Source organism: Nicotiana tabacum, chromosome 24, assembly GCF_000715075.1.
Source record: "Nicotiana tabacum cultivar K326 chromosome 24, ASM71507v2, whole genome shotgun sequence".
NCBI classification, from domain to species: Eukaryota; Viridiplantae; Streptophyta; class Magnoliopsida; order Solanales; family Solanaceae; genus Nicotiana; species Nicotiana tabacum.
Window position 1 is genome coordinate 3,761,133 of NC_134103.1, and position 12,295 is coordinate 3,773,427.

A 12,295-nucleotide genomic window follows, 5' to 3' on the forward strand; every position below is an offset into this window, starting at 1 on the left:
AAAGGCTTTATACATCATGCATTTCGGTCGTTTGAGTCAAAAAATATCACATTTTGGTTCCGGACTCTTACCGACCCTATATTTTTATTTTGTTGGAATTTTTTTCTTTCTATACAATATTTGAAACTTATTTACTAAAATTGTCTGAGTTTGGCATATTACCCACCCTAAACAAGTTTTTCTTACAATTTATATACAATCCATTATTAGTGCCTTAAATTAGAGGATTCTTTGCTTGGAAAAGGGCGTAACTGAAAGGAACGAAATTCAAATTATACTTTCATCTACATAAAACTCCTACCAGTTAGCGCAACTCTTCTCTCTCTGTGCCATAATTACTTATTTTAACAAAAGAATAATGTATGGTAAAGCAGCATACAAATTAAAAATAAATTTCATACAAATTTAATATAAAATTTGATATATCAACAACAACATCATACTAAAAATAAATTTCATACAACTAATTATATATAATACAACTTATTTATAACTTTCATACATCATTCTTACCCAGTTAAATACAACTACAACATCATATAACTTAAATATAATTTTTATACAAATTTTATATGATATGTCTTTTGTATGTGTTTTGTATATAATTTGTATATGGTGTGTTCTTCTGCTTCTTCTTCGAATTTTAATCTGAAAATCCAGCCAAATCTTCACCAAATACCCTCAAAATCGAGATATAAACTCTATAAAATATTCTCAATTGTTTGCAATAACACTCAATCTAAACAATTTTTTTTTTTGAAAATCCGAATCTGAATTCAAAGTTTCGAAACTTTTTAATGGTTGTCAATGGTGGAAAGTCAAACACCTTCAAAATTTATTGATTGGCAATTTTAATTCGAACAATCCAGCCAAATAATTAATATACATCTACTGCTAATCCACCATAAAAACACCAACAAGAAAAGAGGAAGCCCAAAAACGCTCCAAACTCCAGCCATGGCAAAATTCAAATCGATAAAAAATTAATCCCTTTCTTCGCCATTGTTAGAGAAAATTCTGAGCTTTAGAAGAAAAAACATTGTAGAAAGAGGGTTGAATTCAAAGAGAGAAAGAGGAAAATCCTTTAGAAAGATTAGGGTTTATCTGGGTAAACAAGGAATTGTGAGGATTTTTCGGGATTTACTAAATTAAACGGCTACAATCAAGGGATACTCATTTAAAACTAATTTGTATATAATTGATAAATTGTATACGACCATGTAATTAAGTTAAAACTTGATTATGAAGGGTAAATAAATTTCCTATATAGTATAGGTAGGTAAAAATCCCTTTATTATTTCTTGGAAGAATGGCCCTTATATGCTCCTAAATAGGAAATTTTCGCTCTACTGAATCAAAAGAATGACTCTCGCGTTTGAATATGGATACTTTATTTTGCATATCAATGCCTCCTATCACAAGGGACGTCCCTTGTCCTCAAGGATAGAAGGAAGGAATTCAAGTGTGTAGCTCATTTGCAATTTCTAGGTAGTGTGTTTTGCAGGAATATCTGTCCATTTCACCAAGAATTGCACTAATGTTTTTTTTAAGTCAATACTCACCACTTTCGTAGGAGGTTTAGGCTCGACTCCAACCTATATATTAACAAAAAATAGTAGAGTGTGGGATGGAGATTTATAATCTGATCTCATCCCACGATACAAAATATGAGACTATCATTTGCTATAGTTAGCATGCCTTGTACATACAAGAGGATGGAATACAACTGTAGGTTAGGAATAAGAACTATTTACAATTGTAAGCTCCAATTAGCAAGATAATCAGCTGTACAATTGGCTTCTCTAAAGCAATGAGAAAAATAGAAGTTGCCTTCCTACACTAGCTCCAAAATTTGCTCCAGAATGTGAGAAATTTGCCATGAGATGAAAGAAAGGTTGTTAATAGCATTGATTAAAATCTGTGAATCAGATTCAACAAAAATCTCCTCGTAACCCTTGTCCAGACACCATTTAATTCCCATGAGAATGACTTTCGTTTCAACCATATTATTTGTGGAAACACCAAAAAAGCTAGAGAAAGCCATCACCAAATCTCTTATTTGATCTCTCAAAATACCACCTCTTCCTGCTAGGCCTGGACTTCCTTTACTGCATCCATCAGTATTGAGTTTGATGTATCCATCAGGTGGTTTTTGTCATTTGATAGCATAGTTGCTTCCAGTTATTAATTAAACTTAGGAAAAATAGCAAAATTGCTGGTGATAAGAGTAATCATATAGGATTGAATCGGGTAGATTCGCCTTTGAATGGAGCTACTTCCTTCAGCATATCTACCTGCACACCAATGCTTTGTTCCCTTGCTTAACCAATACTCTATTTAGAGGTTAATTTCATTTGCACTTTATTCACTATAACAATAAAGTTAGAATTATTTTTTGTCATAATAAAGTAACTACACTTTACCTAGCTACTAGAGTAGCAAAATCACAAAATTATTTTGTGACTTTATTATTATAATAATGTAAAATTAATTTTATTGTTATAGTGGATAAAATTCAGTTACTTTGACGTAACAAAAAATATTTGTTTACATATGTTTGGTAAAGTCTCTATCCTCACAAGGTAGGGGTAAGGTCTGCGTACACACTACCCTCTTCAGCCTCACGGTGTGGGATAATATTGGGTATATTGTTGTTGTATATGTTTGGTAAAGCACAATTAAATTAAATGACAAAAAATGATTTTTATGATTTTACTAGTACAGTGGATAAAGTTTAGCAACCATATATGAAATTAATCCTGAACAAATTCAGGAGGTGGACAAAGAAAAATTGAAATATCAAGGACCGGAGAATTGGTGATAGAGGCTGGTCGCTGATAACTAGGTTCGAGAAAGCGAAACGTGGAATTTTATAGATAGAATGGGATAGGGAAAAATATTGTGCGTATTTGCTAAGGCAGTCAGTCACAACGACGGTCGCATCTCTCCGGAGAAATTAAAAAATAGTCAAATTTACGAGTGATCATTCAAAAATAGTCACAATTTCAAAAGTTATCGAAATTTAGCTACTTTTCATGTAAAGATAAATATGAACGAAAACATTGTTCAAAATTCGGAAAAATACTCCAGCAAAGTATATTGGAACTCCAGTATATTATATTGGACTAGTCTTTGTTGCAGCAAAATAGTGGCTATTTTTCAATGACTTGGCAAACGCTGACACTATTTTTGAATGACCAGTCCGAAAACTTACTAGCCCGTGCTATTTTTACCATCCTCTCGCTAACAATCAAATCGACTAGCCCGTGCTATTTTCACCATCCTCTCGCCAACAATCAAATCAAAGCGTATATCAGGCTTTGGTCTAGTGGTAAGAGCACAACTATTAATATATGGGTTAAACACACGTCACAGATTCAGTTCAAAACTCTATGCAGAAGTTTACCTAGTATGTAAGTTGAGAAGTGGAGAGAGGCAGATCCATTATTCAAAGCTCATTATTGATTTTATTGGTTAGTGAATTAGCGCGGTTTATTTAAGACAAGAAACAGTGTATACAAAATTTCATTAATGTGTTCTCCTTATATTGTTATTGTCTTCTGGTGTACCTTGGAAGTTCTAAAGGATCAAAAGTACAAGTCACTGTATAGAAAGAAGAAAAAAAATAGTAGATGTTTATGAATAAAACCAGCAAGGAACGAACAAATGCAGCATTACAGGAAATTAGAATTTAAAATCAATGAGCGCTTGGAAAAAGATTGCATAGTTTAAAGAGTCCTCAATATAGGGATAATAATAACAAGGTATTCTAAACATTCTTGTAGACATACATGTCCCTCATATATAAAGTATAAACCCGAGAACTTCTGGGATTGTGTTTCGACGAATCACCCCTTGCAGCTTATTAATCAAGTAAACTAACTTGAGATCAAAAAAGAAGAAAGAGCAATTAGTCCACTAAAAACCTCTTCAGCATTCAAATCTAGCAAACGATAAAAAACTGGAAAGTACATAAAGTTGCAGCAAAGCGGAGTGCTTAGTAGGTGTAGCCCTTAACAAACATTCCTTTCTTAGCTTCCTCGCTTTCACCTGCTGCAGAGTATTTTCCAAGCTGAGCCAAGGAGTTTGCTTTTGCACGAATCAAGAGTGCCTTTTGTGCAGCATCTACATTCTCAGGACGACCTTGCCATGTCTTAAGCACTGTGTTCTGGAGTGCACGTGCATATGAGAACGACACATGCCATGGGTTGGGGCTCTGGTTCATGGCGTTGAGGTTGAGTGTCGCTTCCACTTCGGATTGTCCCCCCGAGAGGAACTGAAAGGTGAGAAGCACACCGATTTTTAGCATAGTTGACCAAGAAATGGAATAAAAAAAACCAATAAGGAGCAGCAGAATAATGCCTGCTATATTTTTTTCAAAGGGCTGAGAATTCAATCATGTCATAATTTAGGATCCCTTTCCCGGTAATAGGTATCAACATTAAATATTCTACAGGTAAGCTATTTGAAACCTTAACAATGATGGTGGCAACACTAAATCCAGATAACCCCAAGTTGAAGATACCAACCGACATTTCCAGGCATTATGGGATGCGATTTTTTTTTTTTTTTGGGGGGGAGGGTGGGGGGGGGGGAAGAGAGATCTGTGAGATGATGTTTCTCTCACCTTTCTTATGGGTTCAACTCAGATTAGTTTGAAACAAAAAGCAAAGAAACAAATGAGGAATCACAGAGAAAATACCACAGCTCCCACGAGAACATCGAGGATTAAAATATCACTTTGGGAAATGATTATTTGCCTCTTGAAATAGTGAATATGTGACAGCATATATTTCCTATCTATTGGAATCAGTTAGGAAGGGAAAGGGATATGTACCATGATTCCTGGAACAGCAGGAGGAACTCTCCTTTTCAGCATTCTGAGTGTGTACTTAGCAATAGTGTCTGGAGAAGACTTCTCTTTGTGTTCGGCCCCAGGAGTAACCATGCTAGGTTTAAGCAGAATTCCTTCGAAAACAACATTGTTTTCTGCAAGGTAGTAGAATACTTCAGCCCAAACACGTTCAGCAACTTCAAGTGTTCTTTCTATTGGGTGGTCTCCATCAAGAAGAATCTCAGGCTCCACAATTGGCACTAGACCATTGTCCTGCAGAATGTAAGAAAATAATCTTCAGCAATCCATGAATAGAAAGATAAACTTCCATCATTCCCCAAAAACATATCTGATGCCTTAAAGATTGTTCTCCAAATTCTTAAGATGGGAAAATATCCCAAAAACGTGCGACCAACAAATGCTTAAATTGGTGAATCTGGTGACTTAGTGTCTCCTACTTTCTTGTTATATCTTTTTTTTCTTTTGAGTAAGAGAAACCTATTGTCATGTTTTATCTTTGGAAAGATAGAAAGAAAGTCCTAAAAAGCACCTGAGAGATAGCAGCATATCGAGCAAGACCCCAGGCAGCTTCTTTTACCGCCAAAGCAGAAGGACCGCAAGGAATGCTAACAACTGTTCTCCTGAAAATTTCAAAGTCGCATATGATTTATGTTCCGTAATTCTTCAGAAACGTTTAGACCACTTCGGTCTTCCAAGGAAAAGGACAAGAGAAAGATGATAGAGGACGCAGAAAGTGCACAACATACCACTTAGCAAAACGGGCCCCTTGCTTGTAGTATTCAGCAGACCTAGAAGCCAATCCATCCAACCCTTGGCACCAAGATTCATCATTGGATCCTGGTAGGGGTACCAAACCCTGTAAATAAAAAGAAGGGTTAAAATTGGGCAAAGTTCAACAGGCAAAAAAAATATTTGTACAAAAGTAGCAGCATAATCCCTGAAGCGCGGAAAAAGTTACACAAAACATAGAAACAAGTTAAAAATCACACCTTGTCAACTTTGATCCCAGGTACAATATTCTGATCGCGCAAGCAGTCAACCATCTTCTTCCCATCGGTAGTTGACTGATAAAGTGTCTCCTCAAATAGAATGGCACCAGAGATGTAATCACCTAGTCCGGGAGTGGTCAACAAGAGTTGACGGTAAGCTTGTCTGTTTGCTTCTGTATTGTCCAGACCAATTGACGCCAGTCTCTTTCCGCAAGTTGCGTTTGATTCATCAATGGCAAGGATGCCCCTTCCAGGAGATGCAATAGTTTTCTACATCAACAAAACAATGAGCAGCTTAGTTCAAAATCATTATATATTGCACAAGCATATTCTACTATACATTGTCTAAGTTTACAAGGACGTTACAGAAAAGTCACTTTTAATTCAGAGGCGGATCTAGCACTTTGTATTGTGAACACACTACCAAACCCACTGATTGTGGCTCGGACCATGTCTACATATGCAAAAAAAAAATCATATGCATGGATGTAATAAATCGCACTTCATCTAAACCCACTGACTCAACCTCTAACTTTTATCAACTTTAAAGCTAAATTACATTAAATTTAAGAAAATGAGGTTCCATCAATAAAGTTCCTTCCTTCAAGAAAGGGTTTGTAAACTACCAGAAAACAAAAAGATCAGCTTTTTCTTGTTATTTACAGCGTGAAACAGACAAGACATCACTCTAATTAGATGAAAGGCACCCTTAAAATAGCTAAAACTTTCTTAAAATCAGTCTTTCCTGAACTAAATGCGAATTCAGGCACGTAATGAGCATGTTTATATGTAGCGGTCAAATGTAAGCCCAGAGAATCACTTTTTTAGTAACTTTGGAAAATAATTTTCTAAACATCCAATGAAAAGAAAGGAATTTGAAGACCTATATAACTAGAATAAATCATATAAAGAAATCCAATTCATAAGTACAGCCAAATATATCAACATCATTATGAACGATTAAAAAACAAAAGTTGACCAACTAAACCTTTTCAATTTCAATCAACCCACTTAAACAAATGGTAGTACAGTTTTAAAATTCAGTATACTAGCGGAATTTACAAAAAAAAAAAAAATCAACAGAAAATGAATGCTGTAAACCTTAAAAAATTAGAAAAAACAAAATCAAAATTAATCACGTCGTAAAAAGAAGCTTTCAGATCCGATCACAAAACATGCAAACAAATAAGTGAGTTTCTGTGTGTATGAGAGAGAGAGAGAGAGAGAGAGAGAGAGAGAGAGAGAGAGAGAGAGAGAGAGATTACGGCGGTTTTGAGGAGCTCATCGGTGTAAGTAAATCCAATTCATAACAAAAGCCAAATATATCAACATCAATACAAAAAAAAAAAAAAATTGACAAACTAAACCTTTTCAATTTCATCAATTCAGTGGAGCAAATGACAATTCATTCCCAAAATTCAGTATATTTATGTAAACAAAAAAAAAGATAAAATAAAGTCAAAATTAATGCATCGCAAATAGAAGCTTTTTAGATCCGATCACGAAAAATGCAAACAGATAAAATCAGAAAAAAAAGTGAGAGAGAGAGAGAGAGATTACGGCGGTTTTGAGGAGCTCATCGGTGTAAGATCCGGCGCGGATAACATTAACACGGCGAGTAGAAGACGGCAAACGGCAGGAAGATCCTGATCGTTGATTAAACGATTGTTGACCGATCAATGAAGATGAAGAGGCGTTTAGCTTCAACAGACTGGAACTTGCTGCCATTTTTTGAGAGTCGCCTCTTCTTTTTGCTCTGTGAAAATAGTGCTTTTTTTTGGTTGAGAATTGGTAGAGACGGCTACTGCTAAATAATGGAGAGCGACGTTCGGGGTTGGTGGGAGACGGCTTTAACAAGAGGAGTGTAAACAGAGTTTTGTTTTTTGGGTTCCTCGAAAAGTCCGCTGGTAAAACAGTACGGACAACTCTAGTTGCCGAGCTATCAAATAATACGAAAAAATGTACTTATATTTTTAGCGCTCTAAAAACTAATCGATTAAATATACTATATTTTTTACTATATATATATATATATATATATATATATATATATATATATATATATGACTAACATAGTCAAATATAGAATAAAGTTATCATATACTATTGGAATGTGTAGAGGGTAGTATGTATTCGAATCTTATCCCTATCTCATAGAGATAGAGACTTAGTTTTTGATAGACACTCGATTCAAGGAACAATGAAGATAAAGTAATCAAGTAGCAAAGAATATTAACAACAATATAATATAATAACGGACGTGAATGATACAACATGCATAATAAAGAACCATAAATAAGACTAACGAAGATAAGTTTATATATATTTTACTAACGAAGATAATCTTAAATGTTGTCCAAATAATATCAATTGTTCGTATAGGATGTGCATATTTCGGCTTGGTATGGAATGATTAATTTTAGCGTCTGAATTTTGCTTAAGATAATATAATATTTGATTTATAGCATAAGAAATAAGTAATCCTTACATACATTTAGTTTGTGATATTTAATAATATATGTATTAAGTTGTGCGAGAAGTTATATACATAATTTTATATGGGACAAAATATGTAACAAGAATAAATGTATAAATAATGAAAGGAATGCTTTCTGACTATTTTTTTTAAAATATATATATATATATATAAAATACATGCATTATAATCGTGGCATAAACGACCGTATATATATATAAAATACATGCATTATAATCGTGGCATAAACGACCCCATTGTATTATATGAAAGGTTATTATAGGTGTTTGTAATTGCGTTTGATTTAACTTTCATGAAAATAAATTCCTATCGATTAGTTTTGATTCTTTTTTCTTGTTTGTTTTTTACGGGTTTTTTTTAAATAAGAATTGTAAATTCAATTTATTAGAGTTATCAAAAAAAAAATCCATAAGTTAATACTATATATTTAGCAAAAATTGAACAAATGGACGAATTTATATATGATGCATTGAAACATCAATATTCTTGGGATTGTTTCGTCTATATATGAGAATTTAAATTTATTTATCCGGCTTTGTCTAAGTTTCAGATTTACATAAAGTAACTAAAGTTTTTTTTACAAAATATATACAAATTCGGTCAAAATCTGCAATTTATTTACAACTTAAATACATATTTTTTGTACCAAATCCTATCAAAAATTACAATTTACATATAATTTATATACAACTTATATATAATTAAGTCATAAGAGGGAATTTTAATGGTCATATTGGGTTGTCCGTTGGTGGTTACATCGAGGTGCATGAAGGCTTCGGTTTTGGGGAGAGGAACGGAGGAGGTACCTCACCGTTGGACTTCGCTAAGGCTTTTAGGTAGGTGATTGCGAACTCAAGCTTTCCGAAGAAGGAGGAGCATTTGGTTACTTTTCAAAATTCGGTGGCGAAGACTCGGATTGACTATCTCCTCCTCTGGAGGTGTGACAGAGGGTTGTACAAGGATTGCAAGGTTATTCCGGATGAGATTCTCGCGACGCAGCATAGGCTCTTAGTGATGGACATTGGTATTATGTTAAAGAGGAGGAAAAGGTATGCCCGAGGAAGACCTAGAATCAGGTGGGGATCCTTGACTAAGGATAAAGCCCAAGAGTTGGAGGGGCGGTTGTCAGATATGGGAGCCTGGAGGAGCAGTGGTGATGCGAGCATTATGTGGTCGATGATTACAGACAGTATAAGGGAGGCTGCGAGAAAGGAGTTTGGGGTCTCGACGGGCATTTCTGGCGGGCATAAAGGAGATTGGTGGTGGAATGAAATAGTCCAAGGTAAAGTGAAAGCGAAGAAGACGGCGTACCTGAAGTTAGTAGGAAGCATATGTGAGGAGGGGAGGTGAACGTGCATGGAGAGGTATAAGGTAGCTAGGAAGGAAGCTAAGATGGCAATCACGGAGGCTAAGACTGCGGCTTATGGTCGTATGTATGAGGAACTGGGGGGGAAAGGCGGAGAGAAGAAGTTATTCCGGCTGGCCAAGACGAGAGAGATGAGGGCTCGGGATTTGGATCGAGTGAGATGCATCAAGGACGACGATGATAGAGTATTGATGGAAGATGCCCAGATTAAGAGGAGATGACAGACTTACTTTCATAAACTTCTGAATGAAGAAGGGGATCGGGATATTGTGCTAGGTGAACTGGAGCATTCTGAGAGTTACTGTGACTTTGGGTACTGCGCATCGAGGTTGAGGAGGTCGTGGGAGCTATGCGTAAGATGAGTAGGGGCAGAGCGACCGAGCCAGACGAATTTTCGATTGAATTTTGAAAGTGTGTGGGTAGAGAAGGTTTGGAGTGGCTGACTGGGTTGTTTAATGTTATTTTTAGGGCGAAGAGGATGCCTGATGAGTGGAGATGAAGTACGATGGTTCCGTTGTATAAGAACAAAGGTGATATCCAGAGTTGTAACAATTATAGGTGTAGCAAATTACTGAGCCATACCATGAACGTTTGAGATAGGGTGATTGAAGCGAGGGTGAGGATGACAGTTCCTATATCCGACAACCAGTTCGGGTTCATGGCGGGTCGTTCTACTACAGAAGCTATACACCTTGTTAGGAAGTTGGTGGAATAGTACATAGAGAGGAAGAAGGATCTGCACATGATGTTTATTGACCTTGAGAAAGCATATGACAAGGCTCCTAGAGAAGTTCTCTAGAGATGCTTGGAGGCAAAAGGTGTGTCGGCTGCCTATATTAGGGCAATTAAGGACATGTATGATGGGGCTAAGACTCGGGTTAGGACAGTAGGAGGCAACTCTGAGCATTTTTCGGTTGTTATGGGGTTACACCAAGGTTTCGCGCCTCAGTCCATTCTTGTTTGCCCTGGTGATGGACGCGTTAACACACCATATTCAAGGGGAGGTGCCATGGTGTATGCTATTCGCTGATGACATAGTTCTCATTGATAAGTCCCGAGACGGTGTTAATGAGAGGCTGGAGGTTTAGAGACAGACTCTTGAATCTAAGGGTTTCAAGTTGAGCATGACGAAGATGGAATACCTGGAGTGTAAGTTCAGCTCTGAGCCGAGGGAAGTGGGCGTGGATGTGAGGCTTGAATCACAGATCATCCCAAGTAGAGGCAGTTTCAAGTTCCTCGGATCGGTTATTCAGGAGGGATGGGAGATTGACGAGAATGTCAAACACCGTATTGGGGTAGGATGGATGAAGTGGAAGTTAGCATCTGGAGTCCTGTGTGACAAGAGAGTGTCACCGATACTCAAAGGTAAGTTCTATAAAGCAGTGGTTAGACCGGCCATGATGTATGGGGCTGAGTGTTGGCTTGTTAAGAACTCACATATCCAGAAGATGAATGTAGCAGAAATGAGTATGTTGAGGTGGATGTGTGGACACACTAGGATGGATAAGATTAGGAATGATAATATTCGGGAGAAGGTGGGCGTGGCTCCCATTGATGACAAGATGCGGGAAGCGAGGCTCAGATGGTTTGGGCATGTACACAAGAGAAGCCAAATGCTCCGGTAAGGAGGTGTAAGCAGCTGGATGTGGAGGGTACGAGAAGAGGTAGAAGGAGGCCTAAGAAGTACTGGAGAGAGGTGATCAGGCAGGATATGGCTAGGCTTCAGATTTTCGAGGACATGACCCTTGATAGGAATCTGTGGAGGTCGAGTATTAGGGTTGTAGGTTAGGAGATAATTGAGTCTAGCCTTACTTCATACCTTTGTGAGACTAGTCTGGTAGGACTTTTGTCTAAGATAGCTAGTGGTAATGTTGTGTCTTACTACTCTTTCATTTCTCATAGTGCCGGGTCTATTTACTGGCTATCGCTTTTGCTTTGCATTTATGTTCTGGTTTTCATGTTGTTGTTATTTTTTCTATGATCTTTGTGGTGGTACTGATATTGTTTCATTTTGTCTTCTTGAGCCGAGGGTCTTTCGGAAATAACCTCTCTACTCCTTTGGGGTAGAGGTGAGGTCTGCGTACACACTACTGTCCTCAGACCCCACTAGTAGGAATTTACTGGATCGTTGTTATTGTTGTTTTTGTTGTTATATACAATTAAGTAAGTTACAGATATTTTCTATACCGTTTCTACACTCGACATACAAAATATATACAATTTGTTTATGTCTTCTTTTTAGAGTTTCAATATGAAATTTCAACCAAAACCACATCGAATCTTCACCAAATTCTCTCAAAATTGGGATATAAACTCCAAAGAATTTTTTCAATTATTTGCAACAACACCCAATCCAAATAAAAAATAATTTTGTAAATTTCGATTTTCGAATTCAAAGTTTCTAAACTTTCTAATGGATTAACATATTTTTCAATTCAATCTTCTCGCTTCTGATTGATATTATTTTGTTTATTGATTCCAAAATACTAAAAGAAATTAACGATCTTCCCTCATTCAAAAGTGATAATTCGTTCATTGTTACATATAAAAAACAGGAAAAAAATATATAATAGAATTGCTTGATGCAA

General features: G+C 36.3%; 1 protein-coding gene across 2 annotated transcripts; it reads right to left on the reverse strand.

Annotated features, from left to right (window-relative positions):
* Positions 1-3,719: 3,719 nt before the first annotated feature.
* On the reverse strand, positions 3,720-7,775 carry LOC107768435 (fructose-bisphosphate aldolase 3, chloroplastic). 2 transcript variants are annotated; one of them, XM_075247117.1, is made up of 6 exons: positions 7,405-7,775; positions 5,845-6,114; positions 5,602-5,711; positions 5,385-5,475; positions 4,838-5,107; positions 3,720-4,276 (listed from the first exon to the last, which is right to left on the reverse strand). In XM_075247117.1, the coding sequence occupies exons 1-6, from the start codon at positions 7,570-7,572 to the stop codon at positions 3,998-4,000; spliced, it is 1,188 nt and encodes a 395-aa protein (XP_075103218.1). In that variant the 5' UTR covers positions 7,573-7,775; the 3' UTR covers positions 3,720-3,997. The 2 variants fall into 2 exon arrangements, with proteins under 2 accessions (XP_075103218.1, XP_075103219.1); XM_075247118.1 differs by lacking the exon at positions 7,405-7,775 and adding an exon at positions 7,110-7,131.
* Between the last annotated feature and the right edge of the window lie 4,520 nt (positions 7,776-12,295).

Coding starts and splice junctions, on each gene's coding strand:
- LOC107768435 (XM_075247117.1), bottom strand. CDS start 7,572: ATGGCAGCAAGTTCCAGTCTGTTGAAGCTAAACGCCTCTTCATCTTCA. Junction 5,712..5,844: donor CTGGGATCAAAGTTGACAAG/GTGTGATTTTTA, acceptor TTTTATTTACAG/GGTTTGGTACCCCTACCAGG. Junction 5,476..5,601: donor GGGGCCCGTTTTGCTAAGTG/GTATGTTGTGCA, acceptor TGAAATTTTCAG/GAGAACAGTTGTTAGCATTC.